This window comes from Pipra filicauda, unplaced genomic scaffold, assembly GCF_003945595.2.
Source record: "Pipra filicauda isolate LSUMZ 115617 unplaced genomic scaffold, ASM394559v2 scaffold181_size1560634_pilon, whole genome shotgun sequence".
Lineage (NCBI taxonomy): Eukaryota > Metazoa > Chordata > Aves > Passeriformes > Pipridae > Pipra > Pipra filicauda.
The window spans coordinates 583,184-601,782 of record NW_024104289.1 but is presented as its reverse complement, the minus strand read 5'-3'; the positions used below and the strand labels follow the sequence as shown (position 1 = coordinate 601,782).

The following is an 18,599-nucleotide window of genomic DNA, read 5'->3' as shown; positions in this document are numbered from 1 at the left end:
AACTGTTAGGCCAGAGTAGAAAGACTTATTTCAATACAGCTGACAAATTGACTTTCAGGTTCATATAATTTCTCACTATCTGAGTGGTTGCCTCTAAGATTAATCTCATTTTTACCCTTTATTTTTGTACTGCTCAAGTTATCTAGGTTTTGTGAGTTATTTGCAGCTCTTGATTTAGCATGACCTACACATTTTCTTTCTTTGGAACACTCTCTGTTGCACCAAGATTATTCATGAAGATAATATTAAAAAAAACTAACAAGAATCTTAACAGTAAATCAATAATCACTATTAAGAAATTGTACTTATGTAAAAGATTAAGGTCACATGGTAAACAAGAACACTGATAGGTATATTTTTTAAAAAAACCCACAGCATTACATGCAGGCAGATATTCACTATTGTGTAACAAAGTTTTCATCATCATCTCTCTTGGCTTGGCAAAACCTTATTTTACAGAATTTATGAATGCTGCTCATCTGCAGACATTCATATTCCATGTTCACTGCAGGGTTTTTTTGTTTATTTCTCAATTAGCCTTTTCCTTTGCAAAAACATGTTAAGCAACTCAGTCCTTGCTTACCTTGCCACTAACTAGCAAGGCCTAACTTTAAATATTGGGTGGGAGGCCATTATGCTGCACAACAAAAACATTCAACAAAAGCTTTTCAGGTCTGTATCATTCATCTACTTTTAAACAAGAGGAACATCTTACATAAGGATGAGACAACAGGCTATCAAGCTCCTGAAATAAGCATCAGATGGTCTTATCAACATATGTTCTGAAGGGTTACATAACAGAGATGTCTCTGTCACCCAGCCCCATGACATCAGATCTCCCCATCCTAATCCCCTGACACATGGAGCCTGCACATGCACCATTACCAAAGGGGAAGAATAAAAGCTGGAAACAGGCTCGGCTCTATTACTGCCTTCCTGTTATTTGGGCATACCTCTATCAGATGGCAGAGCACGGTGCAAAGACACCTGAATTAAAGCTAGAAACACCACATGGATAACAAAAGAGCTTTATCCCCAGCTTAAGCAGCCCTGAGGATGGGAAAGTCTTACTGCCAACACCTGTGCCCTGCTTGCCACACACGAGGCACTGACTCTGTCCCTGAGGGATCACTACATCCTGTGAGATGCTCACCGTGGACCCACATTTTCCCTAGTGAATGCAATGCCAGAAATAACCGTTTCTGGGTGCACAGAAAGAACTATTTTTGGGTGCACAACTCTAATATACACCAGCACATATACAGTCAAAGAAGTCTGCTGATACTGGACCTCTAAGGAAACTACACCATCTTGCAACAACCAGTAGTTTAGGTGGCAAAGCTTTGGAAAGTCTCCCTGCATTCCAGTTTCCTGGAATAACACTGTGCCCATCCATACCTGTTTAAATGCTTGCAGAACTTCTGCTCTCTGGCTGAAGTGCTTAAATAGGAGGTGCAGAGCACCTGAGAGCAATGGAGGGTAGTCATGCATGATGAGGTGAATGAGGACCCGCAAGAAAGTTCTGCCCCCTTCATCGTCCAGCTGAACTGCATTCTTCTCTTTTCTGCAAGAAAAATGAGGGGGGGAAAGCACCCAATAAAGTAAAATAAATCAGAAAAAATTAAAGCCTTATACATAAATATCCCTGCATACGCAACCTTCGTTTGACAGAGCTCTTAAAATCAAATGAAATCAGCTGCAGGAAGGAAATTACTTTAACATATCACTTTAACATATTTTATAAGGACTTGAATCCTGCAGTTATGTGCTGTTGCAGCAATCTTGTAGCAGAATGGACACTACGGAATGCAAGGAAGTATATGTGAAATGTGTCAAATATTGTGATTAAAATCCATATTGCAAAAACATTAATTTGTGTTTTGGGTAAATTGTGCCAAGCTCATCCCCAGTCCAAATTAAATGAAGTAAACTGCATTTCACAAGAGATTAATTTGACCCTTTTCTTTTCACTCCTTCCTTTTTCAGCTGCTATTAAAATTTCATTTAAGAAAAAATAAGATCAAAAATAGCAAGAATTGCCAAAAGCATCATATTTCTGGAATCATATTCATAAAGTGAAACGGGAGAAAGCAGATTAACACTTAACATATCAAAGCAGAAGTAATGTTTCCAAGAAACCATTCGGTCTCTCTGTTCATTTTAAAGATGTAGATGCCAAAGGCTGTGTGTTGTTTTACATTATGGGAGTTCAGGGAGAGGACTTGAAGGCATTGCTTCTGCTGGTAAAGACTGAGAAGGCATAAGAGACTGAGAGAGGTAAGATCACAGTGCCGACATTGCAGATCCTTCTCCCTAGCTCCAAGAAAAACTTTAAAGTCTATGGCCTTGTCTAAATGGAATTAATTTTTACTGGTATAATTATACTCATAAAATTAAACCAATATAGTGATAATGGTAATAACTCTCCAGTGTGAGTGTTTTCCATGCTTTTTTTTTTTTCCCTGTTCACAGTGTAGCTGAAATCTCTTCCCAAACTCTGCAAGCATAACTTGTGATGTACAGGCCTCTGGTGGTCCAGAAGATCATGGAAGCGGTCCACTCCTAATTTGAGGAGTCATTGGAAAGAGATTATTGTTGACATAATTTTTTAAATAGGTTCAAACAAAAAGTGCAATTACTACACGTCTAGGAGAAAAACTGAGGGTCAGCAGTAACCTACTGATCCAAGAAATTTGGGGCTACAGTCAGAAGGTATACTAGGAAAAAAAAGGCTTTCTTTAGGAGCACCTGGGTGAGGCATTATAAGATAAATAAATAATTACTGTGTTTTAGCCCATACTCCTGTACATCATTTCCCAGCTGCCTTTGGGAACATGGCAAAAAACTTTCTACCAACTCTCTTACAACTAAGAGGATGGTCACTTCCAATCCCACAGCCATCCAGACCAACTGAGCTGTTTCCTTGTTTGAAATCCAGGTCTTTTCTGTCTATGTACAGGTTATACAATAACAAACAGCCAAAGGGAGAGAAAGGGGTGTGAAAACAGGCACAGAATAAAGAGAGGCTGTCCATGAGAAATACCAACACGAACAAACAGATATATACACACAGAGGTAGAGCTTCAGAGAATGTACCTGCCAGCAAACATGGTTTCAGCTTGAGCTGCAATTTCATCTATGTCAGGAACGATTGCTGGGGGAAAAAAAATCAAAATAAATATTAAAAGAAAAAAAAGCCAGTGATCACTGTTTAATCTATTCCAAATGGAACTCTATTCCTCTTTAAAGCAGATGGTATGAAGTAAAGGTCTAACTAGTCGTTCCTCAACTAGGCAAAATTTGCTGTCTGCAAGAGTAGCAGGGAAGAAACAGGACATGGGGCAGAGTTAAATTTTGTTTTACTGTTACTGAGGAAGGGCCAAATTACAGAGATGAACCACAGCCACACGGTGCTAAGAGCTGTACTAACCGCCAGCAGTGAGCCACAAATGACAGAGATTATTAAAACTTATACCTTTTTTATTAGATAAGCCAATCCCTCTAAAGTACTTACATGACTTTTAGAATATTTATCATAAACCAAATCATTTACCACACTGACATTTTCCTTTAGAATACCTTTAATATAACTTACTACCCAGTGTTATATATGTGGCCACCTCCAATTAGAGCAATTCTCCCCTACTTCCAGGTGTTCACACAGACCTTTTCAGCACTTCCATGAGCATGGGAAGGCTCCCTGAAAAGTCACTTACATTCCTGTACCACATTCACCTCACTTAAATCTGTCCTCCTCCAACCCCAACCATTCTTCCTGATCTACCCTCTACTCCATTTGTCACTGTGTAGCATTTTGGGAAGAGCACAAATAAGAGAACAAAATGTCACAATGGGAAAAAGGAATTACATTTCTGTTAGAAGAGGAGAGGCCAGCAAAAATCTTATTTTCATGGAATTCCTTAAAATTTTCTTTTGTCCATAAGCTTTTCCACTTAAAGCAGCATGCGTCTTTCTGGTGTCATTAAACTCATTTTTTTGCAGTCTAATTCTACATGGAATTATTTTATACTGTAACACAAGAGCAACATTTACCTGAGGCAGTCCCTGGTGTGTCAGGTGGGGATGTTGTGGAGCAATCAGCATTTTCATTGTTTTCCCCAAACTCTCTCTTATAGATAGACAGCATGTAGGATATTCTATAGTCCAGTCTGACACTGAGAATAAACTACACGGGAAAAAAAAAAGAAGTTTTAAAAAAGACTTTTCTTCTGTCAATCCATGTTGACACCAATTATTTCACATTTCAGCTGCACTTCCAATGCCCCATGAAGACCAGAAGTGGGGCAGAGAGCAAAGACAGGCTCAAGGGTCATCCTCCCAGTTGCCTGACAGCTGCCCTTCTGTTGCTCAGCTGTGGAAATGGAAAGCCATACAGGAAAAATCCTAATTCAGAGCTGGAAGTGCTACTTTTACATGGTAAAAGCGAGGCAAATAGCCAGGCTGGAAACACTAATACCGATTTAAGTCACTTGGAGAACTGACTGCCCATCAACTGACTTCCAGTGTATCCCACAGGGATGCTCCCTGCCCACAGGAAATGCAAGCACACAATCAAACAGCTTTAAGAGCATTTAACACATTTTATAACCAGTGGAGATGAAAGCACATGTTTCTTTACCAAGGCTGAGGCGACAGGTCATCTGAAAGGTGACAAATGGTGGCAATGTGTTTCTTTGGTTTATAACTAAAGTCAAACATACTTCCCAGACCCACTGCAATAGGATTTGTTTATTTTCCATGATTAAGTTACCCTGTAATTGTACAAGTAAGATTTTTAAAACTAAGAATTTTCCAAGTCCACACATAGTCAACTAAGTCTCTCAGGCCATCTGTTTAATTCTGGCTGAGGGCAGAATGGAAACTCATAAGTAAAAAAGCCTTTACTTAAAGCAATAGGAGGATAGATTGGGAATTAAATTATTATAAACTGAAATATTTCTTAGAATAGAATTGCTTTAATCACCATTGTACTAGCTATGTACAATAATACAATAAATCTAAAATATTCTTTAAGAGTAATAATGAATGGTAACATGATTTAAATTAATCCTCCTTCATTGCATATTAAAGGAAACCGAATTATTTTGTATTTCTTGTGAACTAGGATCATATATATGCACATTTACTGTGATTTACCCAGCATATGAAAACTTGCTAATGTGCAGTAATTTGACCATGTGACTAAAATCCATAACCAACAAACCACAGGTTAAGTAACAAATTAGGATTAAACGCTCTCCAATCCTAGGTGCTCTTGCACTGAATGTGCTGTGGAAAAAGAAAGGATGAGATAAAATGTGATTCTCTCAGGGAATGCATAGGACAAGGTCCTGGAATCATCCTTCTGGGCATCAATCAGTAGAGCAAGACAGTAAGAAGAAAAATTCAGTCATAGAAGCAAATGAAAATGAGAAGCAATAGAGAAGACTGGTATTATTTAGGTGATGACTTCATAACACTGTCCTTCACCATAAGTTTTAAACTAAAGGAACCAAAGAAGGCAGTACTGAGGATACTCTAACAATTGAGAGCTTTTCAGATGACAAGTAATAAAGTAATCTAAATCACCTATGAGAAGTCAGAACCAATGGGCTCCTTCAAAGGTGAAAATGGTACCAATAGATCCACAGAATTTATAGAAAACACTGAAACATTCCTTCAGGGCACAAGCAAGGAACTGCCCAAGGCAGTTGGGATTTGATACACAAAGCAAATGTGTGCTGTTCACACAGAGGAGTATTCTTCCTCATACCAAAGAGTTACTTTTACAGTGAACAGCCCAGTGAATAGCAAGAATTTGCCATTATGTGAATAAGTCAAGTCCTGTGAAATGTTTGCTATGCAACATTTCACCAATCATTATTACCTGCAAAATCTCAATGATTTTCAGTTTGGTGTCCATTACTATCACATCTTCACTGTCTGCAGGGCTGGCTTGCTTGCTTGGGTGAATGCTTGGCTGTATATCAGGGGTGCTGATGGGAAACACAGACCCTCTGCTCAGCACCATCTGGGTCATCATCTCTCCTACCCCATGGATGGTCCTCATAACGTTGTTTCCTATGCATTAAACAAAAATATATATATTTGCCATGAGTATATCACACACGTCCCCATGTCATCAAACCCCCTTCCAGTCCCAACAGGCATACCGAATAAGAACTCCTCAATTCCTGATCAAACTCAGGAGAAGGAATTAATTCAAATTACCCAGTGGTTTAGGGACAAATTTCCTACACTGATTTTCCGAGGTGACATTTCTTACAGGTGTGATTCCTTCCAGGTCAGCAGATGGAAAATATGCCAAAATATTTCCAGAGCTCTGTTAACGTGTTCAATAAATCATAAAAAGTAGAGCTAAAGAAATCACCTAATCCATTCCTTTTGCCTGAAGGTATATTACCTACATCTAAAATAATTTCTTAAAGAAGTTTGTTTAACCCATTTTTAAGAATAATTAAGTAGTCACAGGAGAATGCCAGGCTTGAAGGCTGTCCTGAAGGTCAAACTAGTATCTGTAATCACAGTGCCCTTCATAAGTCAGTCATACATGAGGGGAAAAGTTATTTTATACTCATGTGGCAGAAACTTTATCTAGTCTAGTTGCAATGGTACCTATCACTGATGCTGGTTCAGCAAAATTTACCAAGAAATAACTCTGTTCCCACAGATTATACTGGTCTTTATAGTGAATTTTGATGTGAAAAGCATCTCAGTGAATTGATGACTATCTCCTAACAAAGGTGGGGAGAAGAAAGAATGAGAATATTGCGCTACCTACCTACATGAATTATATTCCTTTCTTGCAAAGCACAGATAGGAATGAATGGACAGAAGGAAGGGAAGGACAGCATTTCTTCACAGAAAGAGCACCAAGACCTAGATTACACCAAAGAAAAGACTGAAGGAAATGGACCTTTGCTGAGAGAAGCCTGAATAGTTCTTGTATGTCTTTTAGTGCACTTTAATCACCATGCCATGGACAAGCTTTACTCCCACTGAAGAGACCCTCTTCCCAGACAATTTACTGTAAAAAGCCAAAGCTCTATTTTATTTTTGTTGGCAATATCCTCCTCTTATGCCCTTCTTTCTTCAATCCACAGAGCTCAAGTACTGCACGCAGGGAAAGAGGATGACTTCAGCCCTGACTTTTAAAGGACAAGGCACAAAGAATTTGCTTTTTCAAAGTGAATAAGGCAGATTAGTGTCAGGTTTGAGGTCCCATTCAGCATCTGGTCTGGTGTGCAATCACTCTGAATTGGTCTTTTGAAAATAACACTTCGAGTCCCTACAAAGGAGAGGAGGAAATGTATTTCTGAGTTTGCATGATGTCAGGAAAAAGAAGCTAGAATCAAACTAAGGGCTGGATCCTCACTTTAGGCAGGCACAGAAAGTTCTAATTGCTTACACCAGCATAAAGTAAGTAAAATCATTCCAAATACCCTTCTCGTGGCAAAATGAAAACAGTGCATTTTCCTTTCAAGTCAAATAAAACAGCTTGGGAATAACAGAGTACGGATATATCTTTCTCTCCCACTCCCCAACCCCTTTCTCCCAGTGTGCTAAACATTTATTTGCGCTGACCACCACTCAGTACACCTGTGTAAAGCTACGGGTCCAAGCAGAGGACCTTCAACCCTTCATGTACCTTCAGTTAAACTGACTTTTTGCATCTACTTAATCTTCAAACAATGAAATAAATGACATTATTCGTTTCATCCTGTCCTTGATGCTGATGTCCATCACAAGACCTGTAGACTGCATAGCTGCTTCATGGCATGTAATGCCCCTGCTCTACATCTCAGTTGAGAAGTCATCACAACATGGTTTCAAAAGAAGACCTTTCCTTCTATATAAATAGAAGGTATTTGGAACGCTCAGGAATTCTTTATTAAATATCTTCACTCAATGGGGTAAATGATAATTAAACCACTTAAGCCTAAGACAAGCCCAGAAGATATTCTTTCAAAAACTAGATAAAACTGCAGTTTGTCCTAAATGAGGCAGAAGAATTCCACTTTATCTTGTAAAGCTCCTGCTCACCCTTCAAGACTGAAGTCTATTTGGTGTAAAGTTAACAAAGAACTTTGTGTCTTTTGGATAAGGATATCTTGGGTGGACCTCAAATTCCTGGAGAAAGCAAGCTGGGATTTTGTCTAGAGCACACATCTGGCTTATTTTCTCAGCTGTCACTGGGGTGCTGCACAGGCATGGCAGGGAAGGGGACTGAACTCTCTCCATGACCAAGGAATTAGCCACTCTCTCTGCATTTCAAGATGACCCCCATAAATGAGGAGGCCACCTTCTCCACCTCTAAAAAGGACAGTGAGAGACCTGAAATAACAAAGACTGTGAGGCACTAAATGTAATATTGAACCCTAGAAAATCATCTAGGAAATAGAAAAAAATTACTGCTGTCCTTTCCCCTTACCCACGGAACACCAGTGGTCAAAGATGGTACAAACCAGTGCGAATCCCAACAGCCTCGTTGACAAGGATAAACCCTCTGTCCACAACATTCCTTTACTGCTGACCTTTATGTAACTGATTCTCAACAAACAGAAGAAGGAAAGCAAGGGATGATTAAGGTGGTGCTTATTATCCCTGCCATTTCAAATTGTAGTTCATTAATGCATAGGAAGGGATTCCAGTGAGAGAAAAGTCTACTTAATCCAGTTCAGTATTTACAGCTGAAATGGGTCGTGGCTCAATACTGCATGATTTCTGTCAATAACAGTAGTGAGACAAGGTGTCAGGAGTACCTCCATTTTCAAAAACTTTCTAACTAACTGCTTGGTTCTGACTATAATTTTCAACTAACTCAGAGCAGGCTTGGGGAGAACACTCCCAGAGCTGAAATGCTACAGCAACTGGAGCAATTCAGCATTTCTTTTCAGGAAAGGTATTTTAGCAACCGTGTTTTGTAGGGTGCTGATGAAATGTAACCATCTCTAAGGAGCAGACAGCAGCCAACCAGCACATTCAGGGCTGGCAGTGAGGCAGCTGATGTGTCTCAACACTGAGAGGAACTGCTCTACTCTGTGAAAGAAGCCATGGGGATCATTCATGGGCATAAAGAGTGGGGAGTAGCTTCTCTTCCAAAAGACCCCCCCCAGGTAATCAGTGTTCACAGTGCTGTGTTATCTGTCCAGCCTTGCAAGTCTAGACTGAGTTAAGCATGGATTTAAATCTGTCACTCACAAACATAGGGCCCACAGCAGTCTTGCTAGTGAGCTGCTTCTCCTTGCTATGCTTTTGTGTCCTCTTGGCTTTAATACAGTTATCTCAGCAGGGAAGGGTGTGTGTCTCTGAGGTAAGGCACACAGGAAGGTTACTGAGGCTTAAAGAGTGACTGACGATGACCACTAAGCTTGCAACAATGCAAGACAAAATACACTGGCTCAATAAAAGAGATTTAAGTTCTTAGTACATATGCACACAATGACTAAAATAAGGGAGCCCTGATCTTAGTCAAAGCTCCAAAGTGCTTCCTGAATACCAATGACCAAAGAAAAATTAACTTACTGCCTCAGCTGGTTAACTGAGCTAAATTAGGAGAGAGAGCAAGCAGATGAGAACCCTGATTACTTTTGTGTGCACTTTGCCAGAGAAGCCTGAGCTGTGCCTTCATGTGGGACTGCCACCCTTAACCTGCTGACCTCAGCTTTTGTTGTTTGCTTTGAGGTCAAGGTATTAACGTTTATGTAAGTCTGTGAAGCGTGGCAGGGAGACAATGGTCATTGCAATGTCACAATGTTGGTGTGTGCAGCCAACCACCTCCCTCACTGGCAAACCACTGCAGAAGTGCTCAGAGCTGTGACTGACCAACAGAGGAAAACAATGCAAGGCAACCTCTATGGATCTTTTTTCCAGTTTTCCCTTCCTCTCTGCCAAGACAAGCCAGATGCCAAGAGCCTTCCCTAAGCAGCGGACCCATTAGGAAGGTCTCCTGTTGAATGTACAGTCTCACAAGGTTAGTCATAAAGAAATCACTATGCACAAGCGGTAATTTAAAGGAGCTGCAGATTGGCAGACACTGAAAGAACAGGAAAGAGAAGAATGCTTGTCATGTTTTGAAAAGACAACTGTGCATCTCCTTTTCATTACTTTTTATTATGGTGATCACAACTTCCTAATGAGTATCAGTTTCTGTCACAAAACTGTAGCACATAATCTCATACAATTTGGCACAATTGACAAGACAACGACCTCTCTGAGAAGAAAGGCTTTTCAGAGGAGTCAGTTATGGGAAAAAAATAGCAACCACCCAAGTAATCGAAACAGTGGATAATTTGACACTTCATTTTCTACATAAACATATTTTCTTGATAAGTCATTTACTGGTTGCAAAAAATTCTAAAAGCAGAATAGAAAACTAAACAACAATCTGCTATGCAATGCAGCATGGATGGTAAGTGACAAAATACCATATTCAGCAGGAAAAACAACTGTCAAAGGCAGCCGGCGATCCATGCCTTTTCTTCAAATTATTCCCAGCCAATTGCTGTGCAGAATCCTCAGTTTGGGCTCCAGGACCCACAGAATTTGAGGTATTTCACACAAAGTGCAGAGAACTGTGCAGTAGGTTCTTACTCACATTGCTGTTCAGTCTTCCTCAACACAGAGGGGTCAAAGATGGATTCCCAGGACTCAGTTTTCAAAACTGCCCAGCTGTTTTTAGCTCGAACGGTTTTCCACAGTGCTCATCTCCCTCCTCAGAATTTTAAAAAGTGCCTATATTTTCGAAAGGATTTTAACATCAGCAGCTTCATTAGGGATGGGAAAAGCTGGATGTTCAATGCTTCTGGAAAGTAAGTACCTACATTGGAGCTGCCACAGAGAATCAGAGACTACAGGGTTTGGGTTGGAAGTGACCTTAAAGATCACCTTGTTCCAATCCCCTGCCATGGGCAGGGACACCTTCCACTAGCCCAGGTTGCTCAGGGCCCCATCCAACCTGGCCTTCGACACTTCCAGGGATGCGGCAGCCACAGCTTCTCTGGGCAACCTGTGCCAGGGCCTCGCCACCCTCCCAGGGAAGAATTTCTGCCCACATTGCTTTGGGTGCAGCCCAGCACACGGGGGGTTTCTGGGTGCCAGCGCACACGGCCGGGTCGTGCTGAGGTCCTGAAGGCCTCCTTCCCCATCTACCACCCAACAAAGTCCTAAAGCCTTCCCAGTCCTCCTCAGCCGGTCTCACTTTTCCCCATGAATTTCACTTTTACCCACTGTAGCCCTGGTGAGGCAAAACTGAATTTTGCCAGTGTGCTGGGGGAGATTTAGGCTGGTTTCCAAGCTTACTACCACATTAGGGGAGAGATTTTGCCATGATGCTGAAAGTCCAAAATTTTACCATCATCAAAGTGAGTTTTCAGCAGAAAACTGGTTCAGGTTGTCTCAACCCATGTGCCAGTGTGTGTTCAACCAGGTTTTAAGGCAGTACTTAGAACAGCAAGACTCCAAGCAGCCTTGGCTTTGTGGCTTTCAGTCAGACCTAAACTATTGCTCCACCACAAGCTTCCTAAAGCTTCAGTGTCATCCTAAAGCACACAACACCACCAGTCCTTGGAGATCCTCCAGCAGGGAACAGCGTGTGCAGTAATGTGTGGTTACCAAGGGCAAAATTAAAAACCCTGTGGCAGCTTTAGCTCGACATTTCTTTGCCTCTGCTGATTTGGCTGCATTGCTTCATGCAGTTTAATTTTTCTGCATGAAAAGTTACAGCCATTTTTAAGACATATAATAACCATACTTCAGCACCTAAAGGAACACATTTTATTTCAAACCCTTTAGAGCTGTATATTATTTGCCAGAAGCACTAAGCCTTACAGCCCTGTTTGTGAAAGAGGTATTAATTTTTACAGGTTTTCTACAGAATTTGTTCATAAAGATTTCAGAACCTACCATAAACAGGTCAAGAATCACACTTTATGTCTTCACTAAACCATTTTTCATCACTTAATAACTAGCTGACCCTCAAGTAAGCCTCCCAGAAAACCTCATGCATGGCATTAAGGGCACATGGTGAGGTGTCACTTCTATATTTTATAGTCCTCAGAAATAATGAGGCAAAACAAAGGAAAAAAAACCTACAATATGCAATGCACATACATTTGCTACCCACTCCTTGAGTGCTTCTGGCCTCTCCAGCCTCCACTGACCTGCCTTCCCTTCTTGCATACAAATTGACTGCTGCCCAACCATGGTGAAACTCCACCAAACTTCACCTCCTCCTGACATTCTGCAGGTTCTGTTGATTTTGCCCATCCTCAAAACCACAAAGCAGTGTCAAGCATGGCTTTTATGCCATGGACATTAGGCAAAGGAAAAATACCAACATCCATCACCGTGCCAGCCTTGAAGGTAAAAAGCATCATGGGAATCAAGCCTTCTAGCTGAGCTACATCTGTAAGAGGGATATTGATTCCTAGAAGAGCAATGGCCTCTGGAATCACATTAATGCACAGGGCTCATGATAAGGGAGAGAATAAGGGGGAAAGAGAAATGGTTCATGCCACAGAATTAAGCTCTCAGAATGACCTCCCCTTTGGTCTGACAGTGCTCTGAAGTTGCTTCACTGCAGACACCTGTGACTGACACAGGTAACTTTCCTAAGGGTTAAATCTTTTTTTCCTCTTGTAACCTTTCTTTTCTCATAAATCACTGGTTTAAATTACTGCTCCAGTCTGCCAGACAGCCACTGCCTCATTAGGTCTGCTAATCAAGGTATGCTTCAAGAAGATATTTCCAATTGTTAACTAGACAAAAGAGCAGCTAACAGACATAGGTGAAAGGCTGAGAAACAGCACAGTCATTTCTAATAGTCATGGATGAAATCTGGTCCTTCCAGATCACCGAGGACCCAAAGGAACCAGAGAAAAGGCAGTTCTAGCAGTGGTCTCCCTGGTGCTTCTAAGCACTACACACCTCTACTTGTAGCCAAGAGGGCTGGAAGAAAATGCTACCCAACTTCTTGCCCAGTTGGAGTTGAGGGACTGAGCTCCCGGCATTTATCTGGTCTAGTAAAAGGTGCCCCTGCCATGGCAGGGGGGTTGGAACAAGATGATCTTTCACATCTCTTCCGACCCAGGCCATTCTATGACTCTATTCTATGAAAGCTTGCACCATGACACACACTTTTCATGATGCATTCCATGCATTTCATTTCAACGAGCAACATATTTCACGGAGAATCACAGACGCAGGAGCAATTTGAGCTTATTACAGGTAGTTTTTAAAACCAGTTTGTTCAAGAAGACGCAGCAAAGGGAACCAGAAGACTCTCATTGATGTCAGTGGACTCTGGCTCAGGAAAATTGTAGCCGCTTACATAGAACTCCTGAGGAAAAGACTTAGTCTGCAGATAAGGTTTGCACCACTGAGGGCTTTTTCAATTGATGCCCAGCACTGTGTCCTGCATCCCAAGACATATGCAGCTTCAATTCAAGGATGTATTTCCTTGCATGTCCTTATTCTCATTCCCAAACAACCAAATAGCACTGAGCCACATGACAAATGTGTTAGCTCACCTACTACTCCTACCATGTTGCTTCATCTTTCAGACCCGACATATGCTGTAGTTGCATGGTTTGACCAAAATCAGCTATTTGAAAGATCAAATAGCACCTAGAGAAAGATGTGCATTTTAATTCATAGAGACTAAATCAGCAGTATTGGACAAGGCCGATTGGTTCCTTACTTTGGAATGATACAGCAGGGTGCACTTACTAGAAAAGCGACGACTTTACCTTTTAATTAAAACTGCAAGAAATTATAATGTTTTTTAAAGGTGCCAGAAAGACAGCACTACTAAATGAAGTCCTCCCTTTGTCCTTACGAAAAAAAATGCCTCTTTAGGATACGAGAAGTATATTTTGTAAACTCCATATTTATTTCTTTTTAGAATCTAAAAAAAGAGGAAAAAAGGAACAGAAAAAAGCTTCAAAGAACCATGAAAATCATTCAAAGTTAAGACACACTGACTGAAACAAAAAAGAAGTTGGTTGCAACATTTTCAAGTCAATTCATTTTTAGGATGTAATCTAGGTAAGAAGCATTTCCAAAAATACACATCATTACTTTTTCCAGGATCTTTTCTCACAAATGTTTCCAGCCAACTTTCCCCAATCTGTCTCCGTCAAATAAGGTCACACCTGAAAACTACATGCATGCTAATTTAATTCTGGATGAAGAAACTGACAGTGGCATTAAAATCAAGCTTTTTAAAGCAAGCAAGGCATAACATTTACATTAATATAAGGAACAACAGGCCAAGGGGGAGTGGCTTCAAACTGACAGAGAGTAGGTGTAGATTGGATATTAGGAAGAAATTCTTCCCTATGAGGGTGGTGTGGCACTGGCATAGGTTGGTTGCTCCATCCCTGGAAATGTCCAGGGCCAGGTTGGATGGGGCTTGGAGTAACTTGGTCTAGTGGAAGGTGTCCCTGGCCATGGCAAGAGTTTGGAAGGAAATGGTCTTTAAGGTCCCTTCGAACCCAAATCACACCATGATTCCATGATCTGTTTAGAATCTTTTCAGAACCAAGATAGAGAAAAACTCACACAAAATATCAAGGACTACCTCAGCCACCAAGGTGGCTCAAAACTTAAGCAAAGCTTGGAAAATGACATCTTCAGGTAAAAGGTTAATTAAGTCTTCATGCAACTAAGCCTAAAAATACATCCCATTTTGCAGATTTGCTTCAACAGTTCAACGCTTGTCATATATACTTCCTTACATAGCAAGTAGTTTTACTGAAATAAGTGGGTCTATTTAAGAAATAAATATTAAACATGGAAGAAAGCTCCAGGTTGCTGGTTGAGAATCTGGTTGTTTCAATTTTGAGGTGCAAAACTCCAGGCAGGTTTCCCACAGCCAAGACTCACCACATTCTTTCACCCATCATTAATGTATTTCCCAAAATCCTGACTACAGTTTTTTGAGCTCAGCAGTTCCCTACAACTTCACATTCCAGGAACCAGACATTGGAAGTTTTTGTTGTTACTGATCTGGAACAAGTCAATGGCCATAACTGAAAGGCAGTACAACCTATCTGTTCCAGAATTTATTTAGCACTGATTTTCCCATGGAAATCACTACTTTTAAACAAAACTAAAAGGCAAGACCTGTCATGTGAAATACATAAATCCTAATCAAAATTCTTCTGTAGAGATGCCACCTTTTATCTACTACAGCTGAAGAATAGTAATCACATGACGTTTTCATTTGGTCAAGCCTCCTTTCAAGTCGCTTTTCCTAGAATCTGAAAATAACTGCATTTTTGAATTGGCATAGTTATTGACAACATATCACTGTTAAATATACGTTTAATATTATTCTGTGCTAATTTACAATAAGATAGTAATGAAAATTAAAATATACAGAGCCTAAGCTGATATTCAGTAGCCCTTTCCCACATTAGAGTTACAGGATCACACTTCTAATGCTTGATAAAATTTAAGCATATTTCTTTATATCTATAAGCAATTTCAGGCATCATGATTGGCTGTCAGTGTTTGTCAAAATTGGAGTTTAGAGCTACATTTCAAAGCTCTAAGCTCAAAGAATGAAATATGTGTTCCTACTGATTTAAGCTAATGCCCAGACATTTGTGATCACTGACTGGATGCTTTAAAGAAAAAAAAAAAAAGAAAATGACCAACAAACAAACATAAAACCCCAAACAAAACCCCATAACTTTTATAAACTCTCAAACTTATAATTTACTTCCATATATCTGCAGTATATACACAAAATCACAACAGATACAATCTTACCTTTTTGTTTGTTTGTTTGTTTAAAGAACATTAATATAATGAGTTTTGCAACTCAAGGAAGGTAGTTTTCCTTAAAAAAAAGAAGCTGTGTACACCTGCACATCCCAAGAACATTAATGTGTTGGAGGGACACACAGTACTGGACCTGCTAAAGTCTGGAGAGATATGGAAGAATGGATACTGACCTTCTTTAAAGACAAGAAGTCACCCCCACCCCTACCTGACTGGAGGGAGGGTTCCCACCATCCTGAAGGAGGGCAGGGAACAATCCATCTGTCTGTATTTTATGGAAGGTATGAATAAGAAAACACTTTCCAAAAAAAATTAACAGACCATTCTGATTTTAGAAAATGCCAACACGTTTTCCAAAACCTCAGAAAACCCAGACTTGGGTAATTTCTACTTTAATCCTTTTTAACAGCCTAACAGATTGGTATTTTAAGTTAAAAGAGACAATAAAAAACCAAGACAGGTAACCAATAGAACAAGTAACTTGTTCCAACACCTCAGTTTTCTAACAGAGAGAATATCTGTGTGAAAGGGGAATGAAACCCTTCAACAGAAATAGAAGAGAATTAAGAATGAAACATGATTTTATGGGTAATGAATGTGAGTAAAAACATTGAATGAGATGTATAATCAGGATTAAAGACTTGGGCAGAGTGAGAACTCAACAGAAGAACCACATCTGCATGTTCCATGTTGGCAATAGTGTCAATGGAGTCAAACTGTGTCCAGAGCCACTTAAGAAGAGAGTCTGCAATGCAGTCTTTCAGGGACAAAAAAGCAAAACATAATTCCAAGTGCCTGAACATACAGTCTTTCCTCTAGTGCTGTGGAGGGACTGCAGCCAGCTCCAGCAGGACTTAGTGTGCACTGCATTGCAGGAAAGACTTCCAGAAGTTTGCAGGAAAGTCTACTGGCAGTGATGGAGGGAAAATCAAGAGAATCAAGCATAAAACATCTTGGTTCAGAGATGACAGTGACAGTCTAAACTTCCCCAGAGCATGTGAACCTTAAAGAAGGAAAACATTATAAGGGATGGCACATTCCTGCAGGGCATCTGTGGGAGTGACTGAGTAGAAAAATGATTAGAAAAACTCAAAAGCTGCGAAAACGCCTCCCAGAGAAAATACAAAATAATTGTTTCAAACAAGACAGCTCATCCATTTTGGTGCTGTGAGCCAGCTGGCTGGCAACACCAGCTACATATTAACACAAAATTTGCCATCAGTCAGTCTCCTGGACCCTCAGCCCACACGACTGTCACACCTCTCTTCCACACACACAGGAAAACTAAACTGCTAAGTTTCGACACCTTCCTGGCACGCTCATTCTTCAACCCAGTTGAAAACCATGGAAGAAAAGGCAGTGGGTCATACAGGATAGTCCTGGGGTTAAAGAAAGGATAATTTAAACTGACCAACACATACAGAGGATCCTCCTCTGGGCTTCCATCTGGTGCTTCTTCAATTGGGGCACCAGTAACATCTTTTCTCCCTTTCAGTGAAGTGCTAAGATGACTGATAAACATTTGTGCCACTGTGCTCAGGCAGCTGCTGTTTGAACTTGCTTGGGATGTTCACTGCAAGGAATACTGAGGTTCAGAACAAAATCTGAAAATTCAGTTGCAAATAAGCAAAGCAGCAGCAACACCAAGGCAGTGACCACAAGTCAGGAAGGTTCCTTTTTACCCAACCTTCTTACCTGCAGTACATTCCTGTAAGCAGGTTATGCGCAAATAAAGAACCTTGAAAGAGTAATGAGATGTTCCATAAATTATTTCCAACCTAAAAAAGCTAATTGCACACTGGAATAACAGATTTTGCTGCTTTTCTCACCTCCATCCTGAAACTTGCTCAGCCTTTCGAAGTAGGACGATATAGGAACTTGAACAATATCCAGGATTGCCAGCAGTGTCCGGGTCAGTCTGAGGAGCTCACTAAAACTATAAAAGCCAAAGTATATGAGGTTTCGAGCCAGATGTACCACCTATGAGAAAAAGAAATTAAAAATGAAGGAAGTATTGACAACCTTTATGGTGTTCAGCTATGGAATCCACGTTTCACACAGCAGCTTTCACAGAGATTCAGATCTTGAGTGCACTCACATCAGCACAAGTCTCTCCACTGATTTAAGTGGGCCTTGGACTAAGGTGACATTAAATGTCTGTCAGAGTTACACAAAAACAATTGGCCAGTCAAATTACAGCAAACAGCAAATCCAAGGTGAGATTTAGGAAGGCTTGGAAGGATACAATTGCACCTGTGAAAATATCTAAGATCAAGAAGAAGGAAATTATTTAAAGAGGCAGCAGTTGGGGAAGATGGAAGTCAGAAGAAAGATAAGATGTCTGTGGTAAGAACAGAGGTGATTTCAGGTGACCAAAAGCAGCAGTGACAAAGCTTGGGAGGTGGGTTGGAGAAGGAACTATAAAAGCTGGAAGCATTTCCCCTTTATTCAATGTTATTTGAATCCAGAAAATTTAGGCCTATCTAAAGTTTCTGTCAGGAATTTCATACAATACTTAAACCACAGCATTATGTTATTTTCTTCAGTGTAATATCTTAGAGAGAGAATAGTACTTACTTATACTGAAGAATCCTTACACGTTATATGGCCATTCATCCTCCCACATATCCCCTCTCCCTCCACCAAAATGCAACCACCTCAGAAGAAGGTGGGAGGGGTTGGAAAAATACAGCTGTTTGACAGCAGACAAGAATATAATTTTCTGCAGTAACAGTCATCACCAAGAACACTGAAATTAGGAACCGGTGCTTCTTCAGGCTATTGTGCAC

The 18,599-nt window shown here is 40.4% G+C and overlaps 1 protein-coding gene across 3 annotated transcripts in view; it reads right to left on the bottom strand.

Moving 5' to 3' along the window:
• ITPR2 (inositol 1,4,5-trisphosphate receptor type 2) overlaps window positions 1-18,599 on the bottom strand; it is a 267,849-nt gene that overhangs the window by 148,703 nt on the left and 100,547 nt on the right. For all 3 annotated transcript variants that reach the window (XM_039379969.1, XM_027711719.2, XM_027711720.2), the window contains 5 exons: window positions 17,640-17,790; window positions 5,888-6,081; window positions 4,054-4,186; window positions 3,097-3,154; window positions 1,399-1,564 (listed from right to left, as the gene is read on the bottom strand). In XM_039379969.1, the coding sequence (XP_039235903.1) occupies window positions 1,399-1,564; window positions 3,097-3,154; window positions 4,054-4,186; window positions 5,888-6,081; window positions 17,640-17,790 (702 nt within the window). The remainder of the gene's footprint in view (window positions 1-1,398; window positions 1,565-3,096; window positions 3,155-4,053; window positions 4,187-5,887; window positions 6,082-17,639; window positions 17,791-18,599) is intronic.